The sequence below is a fragment of the Engraulis encrasicolus genome, chromosome 7 (assembly GCF_034702125.1).
Source record: "Engraulis encrasicolus isolate BLACKSEA-1 chromosome 7, IST_EnEncr_1.0, whole genome shotgun sequence".
NCBI classification, from domain to species: Eukaryota; Metazoa; Chordata; class Actinopteri; order Clupeiformes; family Engraulidae; genus Engraulis; species Engraulis encrasicolus.
The window spans coordinates 39,713,519-39,733,072 of record NC_085863.1 but is presented as its reverse complement, the minus strand read 5'-3'; the positions used below and the strand labels follow the sequence as shown (position 1 = coordinate 39,733,072).

Here is a 19,554-nt window from a genome sequence, read left to right as displayed (position 1 = left end):
CAGACTGACTGACTGACTGTCTGGCTACCAAGTGTCAGCCATATACACTTCTTCAGGATGCACTGACAATGATTAAGAGTTAAACTTTCAGTATCATGGAATCTCCAGTGTCTCATTTCTCAAGCATTTAGAAAATGTGACATCCAATTATCCCGTCTGTCGCTCAGAGGACCGTTCACTTCCTCAAGAAACCTGAAACTGATTTCCTGATGAGTATGAGGAAATTTGATGTACATTACAGATGATATGAATGTACTGATATGAACTGTACCATACCATAATAAAGATAGCCCACCATTTCTTTCAGAATGAATGATTAAAGGGTAATGCTTAGGTTAAATGTATAACTAAATCTATACTGGATGTTGTCAGAAGAGGTGTTTTGAAACACATATGTGAAATTCACAGTCTATAACAAAGCCAAAGTGCAATATTTGTATGCAAATATATCAGTTTAAAGCTACTTCTGAAATATTGGGCTTGTCGCGGGCAGAGCGTTCTATGACATATATAGACGGAGTCCAACAAAAGTTCTGGCTCAGCTCTCACTCTATGCATGTAGGCCTACAGCTTCTAGTAGGCTATACAGCACAGCAGCATGCATGGGAATAAACTCCAAAAGAAGTCCAGGATAGCCTAACTGACACGATATGGATCGATGAAAATCTTCACATACATGTGCAAACGGAATGTGGGGTGTTGGGGCAATGAAAGCGTTCGGTGGTGAGACAGTATGATGAGAATGTGAGGAGGGGAATTCATTTGGCTACACCTCTGCCGGCCTTTACCCAACTTCACGGCTCTGGATGCGGCCTCCACATTGAGGAAAAATATTGAAAAAATAAAATAAGATATGCTATATGCACAGATAATATTTAGAGTTTATATCATTCACGCATTTTATTAACAATGTTATTTTATAGCCTAATGAAGTGCCACCTCAAAGTGGTCTGGCACACCCTTTGGCGCTGCTGCGGCACAATGACATGGGCGAAATGTTAACAAGCTGCACCTAAACTTTTTTTAATGATAAAACGGTTTGCACAATGGAATATCTGGTGGATGTGGCCACTATTAATGGCCGTTTAACTTGTTGAAATTATAGGTCTACAAAGGTGTTATTAGAATCTTTGGCTTAACTCTGCAGTGCTTAGGTCACTGAAGAACGCAGGGACTCCCTCTATCAGCGTCAGGTTCTAAATGTGTGTTTAAGAGACGCAGCCGTTATTTTTGACAAAGTTTTCTAAAAATATTGTTTATGCAATAATTCAGTATTTTGACATATCTCACATTCAAATTGTTGTATAGACGCTCTTAAAATGACATTTAGTGGTGTTTAACCTGCAAGTTACCCTTTAAAGTAGGCCTATATAGTATGATGAAATAAAATGACGAATTTTCACAGAGTCTGTTAAATATACGTGGTTGACATACTTTCACAAGATGACCTCTTTAAAGCACATGGAAATAAAAATAAATGAATAAAAAACAATCCATCTTTTTCGGATGCCCATTCACTGGCTAAAGGGAAGCAGTTAGTATGGGATCCACATGAGGGAGACAGAGCTCATATCTCTACACTCAGCATTCAACTCTCCTCAGATCAAAAAAGGCTTGGACATTTCCGCATGGTCCCCTTTATATTAAATTGTGTCTAAATTAATTTTTCATAGAGATTGGACCACAATTTAAACCCAACAGCAATGCCCTGTATGCCTAATTACCAGTCCAGGCCTGAAGCTTATTGAATGAGATGAAGAGTCTGGAGTAGTACTAGTTACTTTCTCCATATTATTGTCATCATCTCTAAGGTCATAAAAGTGTTGCATAACAGCTTAAGTAAATGCGTCACACAGATAAACTACAAAGGTTGATTTGATACATGTTGAAGAGTTAGCCAGGCATAATAAAGCAAATGCAAAGCCACACAGTTCTTGATAGCAATATCCTTTTCCCATGGATACATTACCAGGTTTTCTGGACATACAGTATGTGTACAAACCACTGTAAAGCGCTCAGAGTGTGTTACTGATGACAAATTAAAGTGTTGCACCTCTAAAGTAAAATCTAGTCTGTATTAATCATAATGTCACATTCAATATTTGTGGAATTATTATGAGCCTAACTTTGAGCTCAAGAGAATAATTCATTTCTTGATACAAACATTTTCCAGGAACTTCGTCTTGAAAAATGTGTCACATCAATAAAAGGTAAATCTCATTATTTGTTGAAGACTGCTTGCCAGGCAGGATGCAGTAAAGTAAACATCAAGCCATTACGGCTATTGATAACAAGGTCACCACTTCAAGGACAATGGACATACTGGGTGCATTCCAATATGCGACCTTGCTTCCTCCACTTGTGCTTGTGGCCTCGCCCCACCTCCTGGCCCCTCCTCCGTGGAGAAAACAATAAAGTTTCCCAGCTGTCAGCCTAGCCACAACAACTTTTGGGAGACTGCTTTTCATTCACCATCCCAATTGCAACTCAGAAAAAGACTTTACAATTGACCTTTTGCAAGATATTGAAATATAATGCTGTTGTCAGTGATGTTATCATGAAATATTACTTCCTGGTACGAGTCCACAAGTACAAGTGGAGGAAGCAAGGTTGCATATTGGAACGCACCCTATGTTAAAACTTTCTACTTCCTTGTAACAAGTGTGTATATAAAGCGTGCACAAAAGTGCATCTTGGTGGTACGCAGGTAAACACGGATTTCTTCAGTTGCTGTACAGGATTGTACCGTGTTGGAAAAATGGCTTTCAGACTCCTCACTGCTATGTGCCTGGTGGCACTGATGCTTTGGTTTGGACCCGAGGTCACAGCTGGTGAGTTTGAAAGTGAAGGGTGTGTATGGTACAGCTGTATTAAAAGGTAATCCAGGTGACAGACAATTATGGTAGATAATGTGAGAAAGAGGTCTGCACACGCTACACACTGCCCTCCAATTGTTCCATGCCTATCGTTGCTTAACTTCACATGCACAATGTTTCCATCCTCTTAGGGGTTGAATTATTGTCTATGTGAAGTTAGAAAATATTCTTAGCATATACAGTGTGTAGACCACTAATGTACACATGCTTAAATAACTCCAAATATGCCTTTGGGCCATGGAAGGTGTAATCATAAGATTTTTATTGATGTTCACTATAATTATTTTTTATCTTTGTTCTGAACATAAAAGGTGCACTGTGTAAGATTGTGGCCGAGTAGGTATTGCAACTAGGCTTCTCTATGCTTATAATACTGGTCTGCTAATACCATTCATCCAGGTCATTTTAGGCAAAAAATAGTTTTGAGTTGACTTCTTTTTGTTGAACTTGAAGATGTTTTGTCTCTTCCAAAGAGTCTTCTTTTTGTGATTTTTAGACCAACCGCGGGAGCTACAAATTCACCTGCAGGTTAAGATTCACAACTCTCCAAATGCCGCATATACTGCCAAGTGTAAGCCCGCTGGAATCTTGCTTGGGGCAATGAAGAAACTTCAGCGAACTAACAACGACTTCAAGTATGTCCACAATCACATACAAAAAAACTACCTGTTGCTTAGACTGGGATAAGTTAGGCTGACAACAATAAATAAAAACACTTACATGTCACGGTGACGATATAACCATGATATAATTAGTATATTATTATTGGAGTGTTATTGTCTTTTTTGAGCATTGGTCACTTTTTTGGTTCACAGATTTACTGTGACTGAGAATGAGGATTATGGCTATTGGCTTGAGAGTGTCAACGGTGTGGCTGGAATTGCTAACCACACCTACTGGGAGATTCTGGCAGAGGTGGATGGCACCCTCACACCTATACCTGTTGGTGAGTACACCAGCAATGTCTTTTCATTTTTAAATATAATAATTAGGTTTGAAAGTGAACAAACACTCATATATCATCCTGGATTTCAAATATACAGTTTTTGCTTCTTAGTAAAAATCTATCGCCAAACAATACATTTGAATTTCAATTCAGAATGAGCACTGGAAAAATAGTCTGAAAGTGCCTCTGTGATAACAGCTCAAATGTGTTACAAAGAACTAATGACACAACTAATGAAATCTTTGTACAGGTGTTGGCTGTTACATCCCAAAGGCAAACGAACGTATTGTCTTCAACTACACCACTTGGTAATTACAAAATGAAGTGAACAACAGCAGCAACTACTGTATTACAATAAATAATCAGCATAACATCTGGATTCATGTGGTCTGTGCCATCCTTACTTGTGACACTGATTTTTCTGTGTGATTTTTTTGAAGTGGCACATCTTGACTCTCTGCCAAGTACGGTGAGGAGATGTAATAAGCTTATACTTTCAGCTTAGCTGTCTTTAATCTACACAGAAACGCCACACAACTTGTGAACACCCAATCTCTCAAAGGGATCACTGGCTCTGCAACTGCTACATGGTGGGGCGAAGAGAGAATTACAAAGTTGGAAATTGGTTTTATTTTCAGGAAATAAAAAAGTTGGCTTCATTCCATTTAGGGCTCATTCAGTCAGCTCATGTTACCTCAGATATTTTTGGCATCTGCAAAGTCCTCTTAACTTATCCCACTGACAGTGATTTTTTTAAAGTCCAGAGTCTTTCGTAATCCATCTGATATGATGAAAGAAAGTCACGGTACTTCATGGCAAATAAAATGATTCATTCAAAACAGTCTGTGTCCATTTTTAGTTGAGAGTTGTTCGTCCAGTAGTTCGGGCTCTTTCCACAGTTGCTACAAGGAAGTGAAACACAGGAATGGCAAAGATGAGCTACATTTAACTAAATGACCAACGTCCTTTCAGAAACATGCGCGCGCATATACACTCACACAGGCAGACACTCAGGCATACACACACACACACACTCACACAGACATACACACAACAATCACTGCAGGCCACTAAGCAGTCACACTGGCAAGACTAACAACCCCATCGACCACACACACACACACACACACACACACACACACACACACACACAATCGCACTGGCAGGTGTTGCAGCTAGTGATGTGAACCACTGCTTCCAGCCTGACTCCACACATGCCCGTAAGCGCGCACACACACACACACACACACACACAACTTTATTTATGTCCTTAGTTCATAATATGTACGTACATATGGACATAAATGTTACAGATACAATGATACTAAGTCATAACCCAATGCGGGTCCCAACATAGCAGTTTTAAGGGTACAAACAACACCTCATGCTCCAAATATGACGACTACCAATAATGGAGGATATTGAGCAATATTTGGCTATTTGCTGTGACTATGCTTTCGTGAAGCCAACCATCTATAGACCCCTAGTGACCAGTCTGTGTACATGTCCCAGGCTTCCAAAGGTAAGTGCTATATATTGACATTTATAGCCAAGGCCAGTTATTTTATGTTCCAGAGGGCGATATTTTACCACTTAAAAAAGCCTCCTCTAGAGTTGAGTCAAAACAGCATCCAACTTCCAGGATATAAACTTGACTATTATTCTCATCAATAATTGTAATATCTGGCCTGGTGGCATTAAATCAGAGAATGAAGACATTTCTGCTGGACCACTGTTTGCAAACATATTTTCTCTAACAACACAGTTTTTATGTATAGAGACTACTGGAGAAAATAAAGATGGTAAACTGTCAGATATCACACACACACACACACACACACACACACACACACACACACACACACACACACACACACACACACACACACACACACACACACACACACACACACACACACACACACACACACACACACACACACACACACACAGTTGAACAGCATTCACACTAATACTCACCACAGGCCACTAGGCAGTCGCAGCGGCACGTGTCGCAGCGGGTGAACCACTGCTTCCAGCCGGACTCCACCTTCTGGCAGTTGGCGATACGCCTGCAGCCAAGCTTGGCTTCGCCCTCATAGGACTTGGTGGTGCAGGAGGAGGTGCAGCTCCCGTCCAGCTCCCGCTCGCTCAGCTCCACCCGGCCCTGCTTGCACACCCCTGGGGGAGGAGAAAACGCAGGGTGGAAACATGGTGGAAACAGTCACTTTGTGCATGAGAATGAAAAAAAACCTCTAAAATGTATGCTGTGTGCTCTGGTCATCCCTGAGTCTAGTCGCTGAGAAGGAGCCCAGTCTGTCTGGTCAATTAGATTTTAGTTGACTGACTTGCGTAAAATGACATGACATCATGTGAATCACATACACACAGACAATTTGAATCTTAGCAATATTGGGTTAGAAAGTCAAGTTGGGAAATGTTGTGAATTACTGTACCTTATGCTTAAAATAAAATAAAATATTACAATATACAGTACTTTCCAATCTGTGCTTTGTTTATGCTTTTTATTTCTCATATTGGACATGAGACTTACTGAGGCAGGAGGGTTTGGCCGTCCACTTCCCGTTGGACTGACATGTCCTGGTAGGCCCACCAATGAGGATGAAGCCGGGCCGGCACACGTAGCGCACCACCGAGTCCACCCACCAGTCGTTACCGTACACAAATCCATTCACGTCCACGTCAGGCCTCCCACAGTTCACTATACAAGCACAGAGCACAAGACATGAACTTGTGGACACGGGCTTGGTGAGCACCTTAAGATGAATAGCTCTAATGAATAGCAAAAGTAGCTGTAATCTTTAATCCCGGGGTGTTGTTAATCCCTAGTTTGAGGAAGTGAAAACCCTGCCACAAATGTAACCTTAACAGCTCTGAATCAGGTTATCGTAATGTAATTAGTACTCAGGACAGGTGGATTAGATGCAGATTATAGTAGATTAGGAAACATCATGCTTGCTTTTCTTTATTGGCCTGGAATTGACCTGTGATGTGATGTGATGTGATGTGATACTGCAGAGTGGAGGTTGGGACACATTTTGGCCATATCGACCGTGTGAGTAGCAAGATGCTCCTGTCCGCAAGGTATGGGGGATAGTGGAACACCTCCAGGGTCCCTAGCCTGGCTATAGCGACTTCAAGACTCTTTGAGACTGAAGTCTGACTTTAGTCAGGCAAACCATCTACTACAACATTTGTCTGTGGGAGATGCAAAGGCTGTGTATATCTTGTGTTCATGAAATGACCAGCCTTTCCTTCACTCACCTGTTAACTGAACTGGTGCCTCATTGCTTTAACTTGGAATTGCTCAAAATTCATTGGTTCCCTTTTTTGGGGGATTTGAAATGTTGTAGATGGTTTGTCTGGCCACACTAAAGCATTAAAGAGACTCACAGTCACAATAGCTTGGCAAAGGGGCCCAGAATTCCATGGCCCAAGTTCATAACTTGAGTGTGTCAGTTAGGTAGCACGCGTGTCAAAATATTGATTTACTTTCCATTGATGGTTGAATACACTACCTCGACACAAGGTTTTATATCCAACCCAGCAGCAGTCAGAGTTGCCACAGGGGTCCTTCTTGAGCTCGCGATGCCTCCCCTTACACATCCCCATGCACACTGGGGCCGTGCCTGACCAGTAGGTGTCGGCAACCACCTTCGTCTCTGGCTCCATACCTGCCGCATAATAGGTGAGAGAGCATTCATTGTAGTATTACACATTCACAACTCTCAGTACCACACAAGAATATAGCTACAGAGATCCAACAACACACCTCCCTAATATGAACATTAGATATCATATGAAACATGCTGCTACTGCATTTCATTTATTTACAGTAGATATAGATAGTTGAGCTTGTTTCACAAGCAGTTGACAGTGTTTAACAGGGCACGCTGGCCTTGGAGTAATGCGTAGGGTACTTTAATTGGTACTATGGGTCACCTCTGCCATGAATTATGGTGCAGGACTTAGGCGGTGCTGTTTGTTAACCATCATACTACCTTCACAGGTCCCTTATTGGTAGGCCTTCATCAAATCTACAACTGTCTCTGAATCCAAAGCCAACACTTTATTAACCATCAACCCAAAGTTGGTCACCATGAGGGTTGGAATAAATATTACACAGATGATCAAGGCTTGTACAAGACAATGGCTTGTATTACAGAAGACCAGCTGGCTAAGGATGTTGTTGCTTCATAGAACAGGTACAAGTTGCTGTCTCATGAGACCGAACTCTTGGCTGAGTTGTATAAGGTAGAAGTACTCTTAGAGATGTAGTTACAACACAAGTAGTATGATTACATAATTTAAACCATGTAATATCTTACCAGCAGTGCTGTAATTAGATCTCTAAGAGCACTTCTACTTCTACTTCAAACAACTCTGCTTCTTGAACCCAAACATCTCCTTACCGCTGCCTTCTTCGGCCTCCTCGGTCTCTGGAAATGAATCCTGGCTGACCACCCCATTGGAGGAGCCCAGGAGCAAAAACATCAGAGTAGCCAGCTTCATGACGTTGATCCACCTTAAAGTCACTGTAGCAGTGAATGCACCCTTGTCAGCTTGCCATCCCAGTGCATGCCTCCTGGTGTTGCCTTCTCACAATTCCGCTCAACGGTGTCAGATTCTGCCCTGAGAATATGGTCCAAACTGTTAGAAATGCTTAAAAAAAATCCTTGCCTTCAAGTGAAAGGGCAACAACGCTTGGTTACTGAAGTGACTTATGGTGGTGTTTACACTCCTCGCTGGTTGGGATTTGAGGGAATGATCTCTTCCACTACTGCAGGAGGCCTGGTAACGGACTAAGCTTCTAGGGTTCACTAATCCTCTCTGAACCAGACATAACACCTTAGGCACACACAGCGTACAACTACTACTCACACGAGGAGGTAGCATAATGGAATCAGGAGGAAGGTTATCAATAAAGAACAGTAAACATACATGAGAGCATGGATAGATACATCAGTAGGGACAAAGGGATTGTTTCAAGTGCTCTAAATATGCCATGAGAATTAGATTTATTTCAAATCTTTCCAAGAATGTTAAGTATGAATGAAAGAGAATGATTCAGTATTTTCTCACACAGTGCAGGCCCGTCAGCAGTGGGAGACAAATGTGTTAGTTTTCCCATGCCCAGGGAAAGGGACTGCCCAGAATTGGGACCACCCCATTGCATTGTATGTATTGAGAGGAGGGCCCTTTCAGAGAATTTTGTCATGGACCCAGTCAAAGCTGTCAGCGGCCCTGCTGAAGCGAGATGAGGACCTATGGAATGAGATGAAGTCAAAGGTGAATGGTGCTTTCTCAACCTTGTGGGTCTGCAATACACTGCTACTGACGGGATTATCATGGGGCTGTAAGACCACTGACTTGGTCTTTCACACAGTCATCCTACTCTCATGCTTGCCCCTCAGATCATTGATCACTTGTAGGACATTGGCAAGAAACGACAGTAAAACAGAACCATGGCAGTTAATTTAAGATCAAATTTATTACAAAACAAAAATCTACAACTCCATCTTCTCCAGGGCTGTATTTTTCTCAGAAGAGCACAGTATCCCTGAAGCATAAATTACACAACAACCTTTACACAACTGTGTGTGCTTGATATCGGCATAAATTACATATATCTACAGTATATACGTATGAGAGAGAGCATGCCTACTTTACCATAAAAAGTATGCTATACCCTATTATGCTGACCCAAACAAGTTATTATTGCTTTCAGGCTACTTCAGATTCCACGTCATGAACAACATTAGAGTTCTTCATATTTTAACCATTCAATTCTCAAAACATTTTCAAACCAACAAGGTGCCATGTGTATGGTTCACTGCAACAGGTCTATGACCCAAATCAAATCAAATTCTCAATTAATAATACTTACAGCTCATTTCATCTCAATATGAGGTTTACAAAATAAAACCCAATTGAGAATTAAGGACCGGTCAATGCCAACAGAATCATGGGTTCCGTACTGGAATAAAATGAGTGAATAGACAATGTAAAGCAATGCTTTTGGAAGTTTAGCATCTCTTCATAAGACCCAAGCTATAGCTCATCTAAAATGAGAACACTTAACACTGCAGAACTTATGAAAGTTCAGGACACAGCCACTGAGCTCTAGAAAAACTCACTGCCTGTAAATTCTTCCAGAAAACTGTGTTCTCGGGTCAACAAAATGTCCACAATCAGGTTAAAGGGACAGTTTGGTCAATTTCAACATGCAGTTGTAATGCTCACACACTACCCTAGACTTGTCAGTGGCTGAGATTTTTTTTTTCTTCTTCTTCAGCCGTTTCCGAGATCCTGGTCATTGTAATGGGGGCAGCTCTTTGTTTACATTTCAAAAAACATTTTTATTTATTCCCAAAAACATCCAAAAGGTTATAAAACATTAGCAGACAACTACCAAACAACTGTACCTTTTGGGAAAATATTTGGAGTTGGCCTATGTTTCATTTTTTAAAAATGTAAACAAACGCTGCCCCCATTAGAATTGCTCATATCTCGGAAAGGGCTGAGCCGAAAAATGTGCCATCACCAGGTACTGACAAGTCAAGGGTAGCGTGAGCAATACAACTGCATGTTGAAATTGACCAAACTGTCCCTTTAAATGAATGTGAAAGCCATTTTTATGAGAGTTGAGACTTTTCATTGACTTGATGGTTTCTTCACTGCCACAGAACAATTAGCTTACTATGCCTGTACAAGCCAAGTTTGAGATGTACAAAGATTACACATATTGTACCACTCAACCAAACTCCTTCTCTGACTGAACCCATTGCACAGAAGCACCGTCTGAAGTCTGTGGCAAGAACAGTCTCAAATGAAATGGCAAGTGATTGATTCAATCAGTTTTAGGGCTGTCTTAAAGAAAACTTCAAACAGGGGATCACAGCTCTGTGGAGAAATCCAAGGGAATGAAAACTGGACGGGGATCTGAGGTGATTTTTGAGGGATCATCATTTCTGTGTCAGCCCTCCATCGCTTTGTGCAAACTCTGTCCCCTCCTCCTCCCTCACCCTGCTCAGTCCTCCACATCACCCATGTCTTCAGCTGCTGTTTTAGTGTTATGTCACCCCTACTCGACAGTCCTTCCTGTCTTCACACAAAGCATTCTCATCCACCAACTACTGTGTCAGTTCAAGTCGTTTCCACAACACCCCCTCTGCACATCCCCAGACCCCAGCTAGTGTCTTACACCCCGCTTCAGACCACCTGCATGCCCAACTGCTGTGCAGTGTCCTGGAGCCGCCTCATCACCGTGTCCTCCTGCTCCTCCTGCTCCTCCTCCTCAGCCTCCCTGTGGGGCTCCTGCGAACTTCCCTTCAGCATGACCAGCAACACACTCTCTGCCCCATCTTCTGCCCCGCCATTCACTTCCCCTTCCCCATTCGCCACCTCTCCTCCCTGGTCCTCGGATGCGTCCACTCCCCCAGGAGAGGAGGACGACAGCTGCAGCCTTCCCTCCTCCTCTTCATCCTCCCCCTCCTCATCTTCTTCACCCTCCTCATCCTCCTGTACAGGCTGGAGGGTGTCGTTCTGGGCCGTCTGGTCGGAGCAGTCTCCCTCCGCGCCCCTCTCCCTCATCAGCTGCTCCGTCAGCTCCACACTCTCGTAGCGAATCAGCTGCAAGCGCATGAAGCCGTCCTCGTGCTCCTTGTACCTGTGAGAGGACGGAGGGACCAAAGAGGGGAAGTGTGATATTGTTTCAATGAAGACATTAACATAACATGACTGCAGTCTTGTATTTGTCACTTTTGATCCGTTTCTCATAAAAAGCTTGCTAGGAGATAAAGTAAGAGTAAAACACCAAATTAAGACCCTCAGTTGAACTTAAATTGGACTTTCATTAGGCTTCACTGAATACTAGTTGACTGAAGCAATAGGAGACGCACACTAATGCGTCCACACCACACGGGGGCGCCGCCGGAACTCTGAGCAATAAGGGTCAGAGGTCAGATGCTCCTCAGAGAGCCCTTTAGAGAGGCACCTGTGGAGGAGGTGAACAAAACGGAGGCACCAGCTCGCACACGTGGGCCTGTATGGTTAGTATGCTCCCCTCAGTTGTTCATCGCTAGTATGCCCCCTGAATTGTGCACTGGCATTTGGACTCTTCCTGGCTGATTGTGGATATTTTGGGGGAACGTTATTTTTTGTATCTCTCTGGGGGTTTCCCTCCACATTGCGAATTTCAGAAGAGAGCCAGCACTGGAGAGAGGCTCAGCAGACTGAGCTGGCCATCCAAAGAAGACCTGGGTTTACGTTGGTCCAGGGTCTCAGCAGGTAAGCGGTGCCCCAAAACATGTAGTCACCATTAGAGTCATACATGCTTACTGCCACATCAAACACATGCTAGGAATTAAGTATGGTTTAACAATAAACTTTACACAGAGGCCAATATGTTTATAATACATTTAATACACATCAATGGCATAAATTAATACGATATGAATGATATGAAAAAAGGAACCTGAATCTGGGGTGTCCTGAGGGCCATTTGAACTGGTGCTTCTTCCTCAGGTGGGCCGTGAGGTTGTTGCCTCTTGTGAAGCACTGCTCACACACGTGGCACTTGTAGCGAGGAGCTACATCACCCTGTGAAACGTTCAAGAAGACGAATAGGAGCTTAACTGTTTGAAGGTTGATTGGTCAAAAACAAAAGAGTCTTCCATAAACCATTTTCATTTTCCTTTTCTTTCACCAAACTTCACCATTGTGCCACTTTCTTGTTTTGTGAGATAGCACCACATGATCAACTCTCTGACTTGATTATAGGACTAGAATGTAAGAACAAATAAAGCTTCAGTATAAACTCTACACCGTTAACCCTGTGAACACTGTTTTGCCAGCCCTCGTAGAAAACTGTCTGTTTCTTGATTTCCTTTTACACTCCTCAAAATCTTTTTCTGATATTATGAGCCTTTTCCCTGCTGCATATAGCTTCCTAAATCTCCAGTATTTCATTAGCTTGATAAACCGGCCTAACTGTGAGATTGGATGTGTAATTTAGTCTGGCCCCGATGAATAGTACATCCGAAGATTGCTGACAAGAACAACCCGTTGTCTTTCAAACCTGTGCCTATAGGCCGGCGCTCTGACCAATCAGCGCTATCTTTCACTTTCCCAACGTTGCGAGCTTCACCGTCACTTCCTCAAAACCCCGCCCACTTTGATTCAAAACAAATCTCTGCGTTGTGATTGGTTTGCCAGATTCTTGGTAAGCCTGGCAGACCACTCCAATTCCTAGGGGCCAGACCACTCGCAGCCAAAAAATGTTCGTGTCCAGCGGGTGGCGCTGGTTTACTAGGCTAGTATTTCATTAGACATTTTCAACCCAATTGAAATTGGTTGTCAAAACAATAGCAATTACAGATATCAAATTGGCCCGCTTGCCAATGGAAAATGCATGTGATGTTTTGTGTTTGGTGCCCCCCGCAGGCGACCCTGGGGGGTACAAGAGAAAGCATTACAATAATGTCAAAAGGGTAGTTCCACGCACTTCTGTTTTTTCATCTGGTGCATCAACAGGAGACAGGTAGGTTAACATAACAATAATATGTCTGACCTCATGCACCCTCTTGTAGTGGGACTTGATGGATGCCATGGAGCGTGTAGAGTAGTCACAGTCCTCATAGTCACAGTGATAACCGGAGCCGCTGCTGTGCGTGTCAAAGTGTTTCCGCAGGTCAATCAGGTTCTTGCAGCTGAGGACAGCAGACACAGCACACACACACAGTGAGGGAGAGGGAGAGGGAGAGAGAGAGAGAGAGAGAGAGAGAGAGAGAGAGAGAGAGAGAGAGAGAGAAGAGAGAGAGAGAGAGAGGAGAGAGAGAGAGAGAGAGAGAGAGAGAGAGAGAGAGAGAGAGAGAGAGAGAGAGAGAGAGAGAGAGAGAGAGAGAGAGAGAGAAGGGATTAAGCCATATGCTGACTGACATTAACCATAAACCATCCCAAAGTACTTAATTTCATTTCATACCAACTATTCAACTGGCAATCAAACCTAGCCAGTCATGGAATAAAGGGAGCGTTTGTAAGTCATGTTGACTGCAGTCCACATTTTTTTTTCTCAATATGACAGGTTGAAATGTTGCACTAGCACAAAAATATTCTTTGGTCCAAATGTCTGGTCTAGACTGACATCCTCTGATACATCCGCTCACGGGCACCTGGTAGATCTTTACTCACAGTAGTCAAAACTGTGGGGTGACAATAGTAAAATATCTAAAGACACAGAAATATGTTGAAAGAACTACAGAGACCAACTCATGCAAACCGCCACTCCTCCCCTCATCATCCCCTAAGAGAGAGAGAGAGACGCTGGTGTACACCTGGGTGACCTGTACTTGCAGTAGTCGCCGCTGTAGGGCTTCAACAAGATGATGGTAAAATATATCAATATATAAACACAGAAACATGTTACCAGGGCTACAGACAACGGCAGTCATCCAAACCACCATTTCTCCTATCATCTTTCTTAGGTCCAAAAGGGAGTACCAGCAGAAAACAGAATGGGAACCCCTTATCTAGACTGTCATCCCTGATGTAGTGGTGCTACACCTAGCTGGTCTGTACACCCACTAGTCACTCACAGCTGTAGTGCTTCACAATAGCAAAATATCTAAATAAATATCTATATAAAAAACACATGTTGTCAGGGCTGCAGAGACCAACTTCATCCAAATCCACCACTTCTCCCCTCGTCATTCCCTGATAGTGGTGTTGATGTGCACCTGGCTCATAGTGCTGCTTGTGTACGAGTCCTGGCTCACCTGTACTCGCAGTAGTCACAGCTGTAAGGTTTCTCGTTGCTGTGGCGGAACTTAATATGGTTGCGCAGTGAGGACGGAGAGGGACAGGTCATGTCACACAGGGGACACTTGTAGTGGTTCACTGAGAAGGGGAAAAACAGTAGCAGTTACACCTTGCAATTTGAACCCAGAACATCTATCCCTTAAGGTCTACAGAATAAGCCAAAGGAGTTTACGCTGTTATTACTATTTTGTTATTCATTAATTAATGACAGGACTTCGTAATATCCATTTATAATCCACTGTAGTTATGTACTAGCTTGTCCTACCTGAAATTTCTCACAGTGTCTGAGTGATTAACACATCTTCATGGAATCCCATGAAATATACTTTGATAATACATTTTCATTATCATCAGTGAATTATTTGCTCTGACTAGCATTCAGCATTGAGCTGTTACAACAAGTGCGGAATGCATTATTGCTTTGGGTCTGATGGCCACAAACATCCCCCGTGCATTGAATCGGTTCTCACCGTGGTTTCTCATGTGGTCTCGAAGAAGTCTCTCAGTTGCAAATCGCTTGGAACAATGGGAGCATTGAAATCTCTGGCCTGTGTAGGATTGCACAAGGGCTATTTTAGTTTCAGCACTGTCTATAAGAAACAAAACGTATTCATAAATCTCATTGCCCAAAAGGAAATATTTTTTTCATTCTGTGTGCAAGTCCCTCAGTCTATGGTCTACTTGACTACCGCACCAGAATCAAAAGGACTTGTGTTAATAGCGCAACTAATTTTTCCCAACAGGAAATATGAAAAAAAATTACATAACAACACAAGGTTACATAACATTAACCCTCTTGCATTAACCCTCATTAACTACTTGCAAATACGTTTGTACATAAGCTCTATGATGCAGCCATAATGTCCTCCACCAACCTTCAATGGTTGTTTGGCGCCTAATGTGGTCAAAGAACTTGGTGTTGTTGGCAAACATCCCTCCACATGTGGGGCAGCCGACTATTTTTTCTTGGGTGTGGCTTCGTAAGTGCTCTCGCAACTTAAAGCGACTCTTGAATGTGGCCTCACAATCTGTAAAATATTGAGAGATAACAAGATTATGTTATTGAAGGAAATTGTACGCATGTCATCCAATATACATTACTATACGTTACAATACAATGTATACATACTATCCTCCATATACTACAAAACTTTCTCACCGATAGGCCTCAAGCAGTGCGACTGGGCAAGTTCACCTCCTCCACACTTTGCCTCAGCACCGGCGCGCCCCAAGGATGTGTGCTCAGCCCCCTACTCTATTCCCTTTTCACGCATGACTGCACAGCCATTCACAATTCCAATACCATCATTAAGTTTGCTGACGACACTACGGTAATTGGCTGCATCACAAATGGAGATGAGTCGGCCTACAGGGCTGAGGTGGCGGCATTGTCTACCTGGTGTGTGGATAACAATCTACTCCTGAATGTCAGCAAAACAAAGGAGTTGATCGTGGATTTCCGGAGGATACAACACCAGCCAATTTACATCGCTGATACTGCAGTGGAGAGCTATAAATTCCTAGGAGTCAACATCAAGGAGGATCTCAGCTGGTCTCATCACATCAATTGCATCACTAAGACGGCTAGACAGCGACTGTTTTTTCTGAGACGGCTGCACAGATATGGAATGGAGAGTAGGATACTGGCCAACTTCTATCGCTGTACAATAGAAAGCATTTTAACTGGTAATTTCACAGCCTGGTATGGTAACACCACTGCCCATGTTAGAAGAGACCTCCAGCGAGTCATCAAATCTGCTCAACGGACAATCAAATCAGATCTACCCAACATCCAGGATCTTTACAATCAGCGGTGTCTGAGGAGGGCCAAACGAATTATAGCTGATCCACACCACCCCAGCTACACACACTTCACCCTTCTACCATCTGCCCGGAGATACAGGTGCTTACGTGCTCACACCAGCCGACTCAGGGACAGCTTCTTCCCTCAATGTGTCAGACTGTTGAATTCAAAAACACCAACATAGGAAGGAATCCACTCATCACATTTTTTCCTACTTTTTTCTTTTTTTTTGCCTTTTTGCCTTTTTAACATTCTTTTTAACCTTTTTTGGGACTCCCAGAGCAGGGAAGGATATTATATATATATATATATATATATATATATATATATATATATATATATATATATATGTTTCATATATATACACATGACAAATAAAATATCTTGTATCTCTTCTTGTATCTTGTACCTTTCCAACCACAACAAAGAACGTTCTCTTCTTTGCCTTTGGACTTCATGTCAAGGGATAAGGCATGGTTCTCCACATGGCGATAGAACCATTCAGGATTATCCATAGAGGCCTACATAGAATACAGTCAAGTATCAATAAAACCTCTAGTTATTTATGCAGCAGAAAAAAAGTCAACCGGCAATAGCAATGCATCTGTTCATTAACGTTTTGCAAATAAAGGTCCCCAAGTCAAGGTGCTCTGTCTCTCACAAGCATGTATATTTAAAGTGTTATACTCAAAATAAATAATAGAAATCCATATCTGGCCAAGTATATCTCATAAGCAGAATTTAAATCAGTGAGTAAAAGTTGTGTTGTTATGTTATTTTGCATCAGATGTAGTAATTGTATAACTTCCTGCCCTGTGTGTATACTTACATTTTTCAAATCTCACATAATGTATTGATACAAATTGTGTCAGCCCACAAGAACTAAACAAAACCAAGTGCTCTGATCAAGAAGCCAAAATTGTGATCCTGGTGGTTTGCTACTGACCTCACAGTGCTCCCACAGACAAATGAAGTTGTCTGTAATCTCTGGTATTATGTTGCGGTTTTGCAGGCCAACAGAACAGGAGCCGATGTCCGGGTGGGCCCGAAGGACACTCTGCCCCCACTGCTTCAGCTTGGTGTGGTAGCAGTGGAAGAACAGATGTCGGCCCAGCTCTGCTGCACTCTCCACCGAACAGAACCCACAGTCCTTCCACTGGCACGGAAACTCATCTGCATGACACACAAAAATCAATCATATCAGAATGAATGAGGAAGGCCATTTTCACAAAGCATGCATTCTTTTCCTAATGGTAAATGCACAAATGCAACTACTGTCACCACACAGAAAGCTCTGTAACATTCTGCACTCATTTCCGGCAGGTGTGAAGCCAAGGTATGGAGCAAGATTTCATTCATAATTGTCTATTTGCATAGATAGAAAACCGTGTGTTTTTGACAGTAGTTCAGCATGTAAGAAATGTTTGCAAACTCTGAGATGAGTCCCAAAAGCAGCCAGAGAACAGCTGCATATGAGTGACATCACTTACTCCATATGAAGGTCTTTCTCTGGTGTCAGGCACCCACATATGGAGGCAGTGGTCATTTTTCCCAATTTCCTCACCTGCATCATTCTCGGCGTCCATGTCCTCCTCCAAGGACGACGAGTGATGGTTCTCAACATGTTTACAAAAGTCCTGCATGTCAGTGAATGATTCCTTGCAAGGTCCCCATTCACAAGTTAGCACCACAGAGGTTTCCTCTCTCCGACTTCGTTTGTTGGACGGGGGCATGGCTGGAAAAATGAAACCTTGCTGTTACACGACACGTATGAGTCCACTAGCTAGAATACACGACAGGAAGTGACTTTAAAATACAATGGTTTTAATGAAAAACAAACGGCCAGTGCCAGTGATCCTGAGCGCAACTACAATAAGCTCACATATCAAACTCACCTGAATCCTTATTTTGCTGACCAACTCCGTATTCGTTGATGCCAGGTACAATATCTCTAGAAAACATTTGTCACATTTTGTAATTATGTTTAACTTAAACCTCTACCATGATTTTCAAGAAAGAGTGTGGGTCGTTTTACCGCCAAGGAACTGCAGGTATTCTTGACTTGTTTTGCAATCTATTCCACTGAGGTAGAGTCAGTTTATTCAGTCACCATATCCGAATGGTGAGGTATTGGAAATGCAGCAAATATTTTCCATATTTGGAATGAATATAAGCATGACTCCAAACAAGTTACATTTTCTCGAGTGAAAGTTTAACAAGCTTCTTGCTTCATTGACAGTTCATAACAGTTGTCATTGATGTCGTAAATACTACCGTAAAGCGTCTAGTACAGTGTCCAGCGAAGGACAAACAGCGTTTGCGTTGCTTTTGCGTTTGCGTTCTTCGACCTCGACCCAGAGAAGACCTGCACATAGGCCTAGCAAGGGTGAGGAAACTTTTTCATTCGAGGGGCAGGGGCAGGGGCAGGGGCAGGGCCACTTCAAATTCATACCAGGGCCTTACTATGAACACATATAAGAATTTCCCCCTGCACATTAGATCTATATTGAAGCCAGCAACCTTTGAAAGTCTTCAACAAAACGAAAGTGTGTCTTTAGATAAGGATTTCCACCCAAACATACACATTATTCATCGTCGCATTGTATAATGTATAAACAGAGAACTTTTTCATAGGGGGGGAGGGCACTATTTTATGGAAAAAATAATGTGGAATGTCTGTGGAATGACATAGCATATAAGCCAACAGTGTTTCCCACAGAAATTTTGGAAACTATGGGGGCAGCCAAGTTTTTTATTTTTATTTTTTAAATGGGGGTGCATTTCATGCGGGTCATTGGGGGTGGGGGGGGGGGGGGGGGGGGGGGGGGGGGGAAATTCACGCGGCATAAATGCAAAACAATGAGTAAAGTATGACATTGGTGCATGGAGAAACTATAGACCATTTCAGTCATTTATGTTTTGAGAAATTCCATAAGATTTTACCCATGGCATGTATAGTAGTACATTGTCATTTATATTTTAAAAATGCAGTACAGTGAATCATTTCTGTTTGCAACACACTTTTCATTCGGCCCTCATGCAGGGGTCTATGCAATGAAAAAAAATAAAAACAAAATAGGAGCACAGAT

The 19,554-nt window shown here is 42.5% G+C and overlaps 2 protein-coding genes across 3 annotated transcripts; both read right to left on the bottom strand.

Annotated features, from left to right (window-relative positions):
* Positions 1-4,294: 4,294 nt before the first annotated feature.
* On the bottom strand, positions 4,295-8,930 carry si:ch211-117m20.4 (sushi, von Willebrand factor type A, EGF and pentraxin domain-containing protein 1). The gene is made up of 5 exons (XM_063202533.1): positions 8,256-8,930; positions 7,362-7,517; positions 6,377-6,544; positions 5,803-6,003; positions 4,295-4,724 (listed from the first exon to the last, which is right to left on the bottom strand). Exons 1-5 carry the CDS (start codon positions 8,353-8,355, stop codon positions 4,678-4,680), a joined length of 672 nt encoding a protein of 223 aa, XP_063058603.1. The 5' UTR covers positions 8,356-8,930; the 3' UTR covers positions 4,295-4,677.
* Positions 8,931-10,135: 1,205 nt separating this feature from the next.
* Positions 10,136-18,719, bottom strand: hinfp (histone H4 transcription factor). Of its 2 annotated transcripts, XM_063202532.1 has the most exons (11): positions 18,501-18,719; positions 18,361-18,416; positions 18,030-18,200; positions 17,412-17,638; positions 16,875-16,986; positions 15,537-15,689; positions 15,132-15,209; positions 14,619-14,739; positions 13,415-13,553; positions 12,320-12,444; positions 10,136-11,512 (listed from the first exon to the last, which is right to left on the bottom strand). In XM_063202532.1, exons 3-11 carry the CDS (start codon positions 18,196-18,198, stop codon positions 11,056-11,058), a joined length of 1,581 nt encoding a protein of 526 aa, XP_063058602.1. In that variant the 5' UTR covers positions 18,199-18,200; positions 18,361-18,416; positions 18,501-18,719; the 3' UTR covers positions 10,136-11,055. The 2 variants fall into 2 exon arrangements, with proteins under 2 accessions (XP_063058602.1, XP_063058601.1); XM_063202531.1 differs by lacking the exon at positions 18,501-18,719 and having other exon boundaries at positions 18,361-18,490.
* Between the last annotated feature and the right edge of the window lie 835 nt (positions 18,720-19,554).

What these genes read in the sequence shown, in the direction of transcription:
- si:ch211-117m20.4 (XM_063202533.1), bottom strand. Translation starts at nt 8,355, where the DNA reads ATGAAGCTGGCTACTCTGATGTTTTTGCTCCTGGGCTCCTCCAATGGG. An exon ending in GGCCAAACCCTCCTGCCTCA is followed by an intron (nt 6,004 to 6,376) that starts GTAAGTCTCATG and finishes CTCCTCCCCCAG; the next exon opens with GGGTGTGCAAGCAGGGCCGG. An exon ending in CGACTGCCTAGTGGCCTGTG is followed by an intron (nt 4,725 to 5,802) that starts GTGAGTATTAGT and finishes ACTTCCTTGTAG; the next exon opens with CAACTGTGGAAAGAGCCCGA.
- hinfp (XM_063202531.1), bottom strand. Translation starts at nt 18,427, where the DNA reads ATGTTTTCTAGAGATATTGTACCTGGCATCAACGAATACGGAGTTGGT. An exon ending in GGACGCCGAGAATGATGCAG is followed by an intron (nt 17,639 to 18,029) that starts GTGAGGAAATTG and finishes TGTGTCATGCAG; the next exon opens with ATGAGTTTCCGTGCCAGTGG. An exon ending in GCGCCAAACAACCATTGAAG is followed by an intron (nt 15,210 to 15,536) that starts GTTGGTGGAGGA and finishes AATCCTACACAG; the next exon opens with GCCAGAGATTTCAATGCTCC.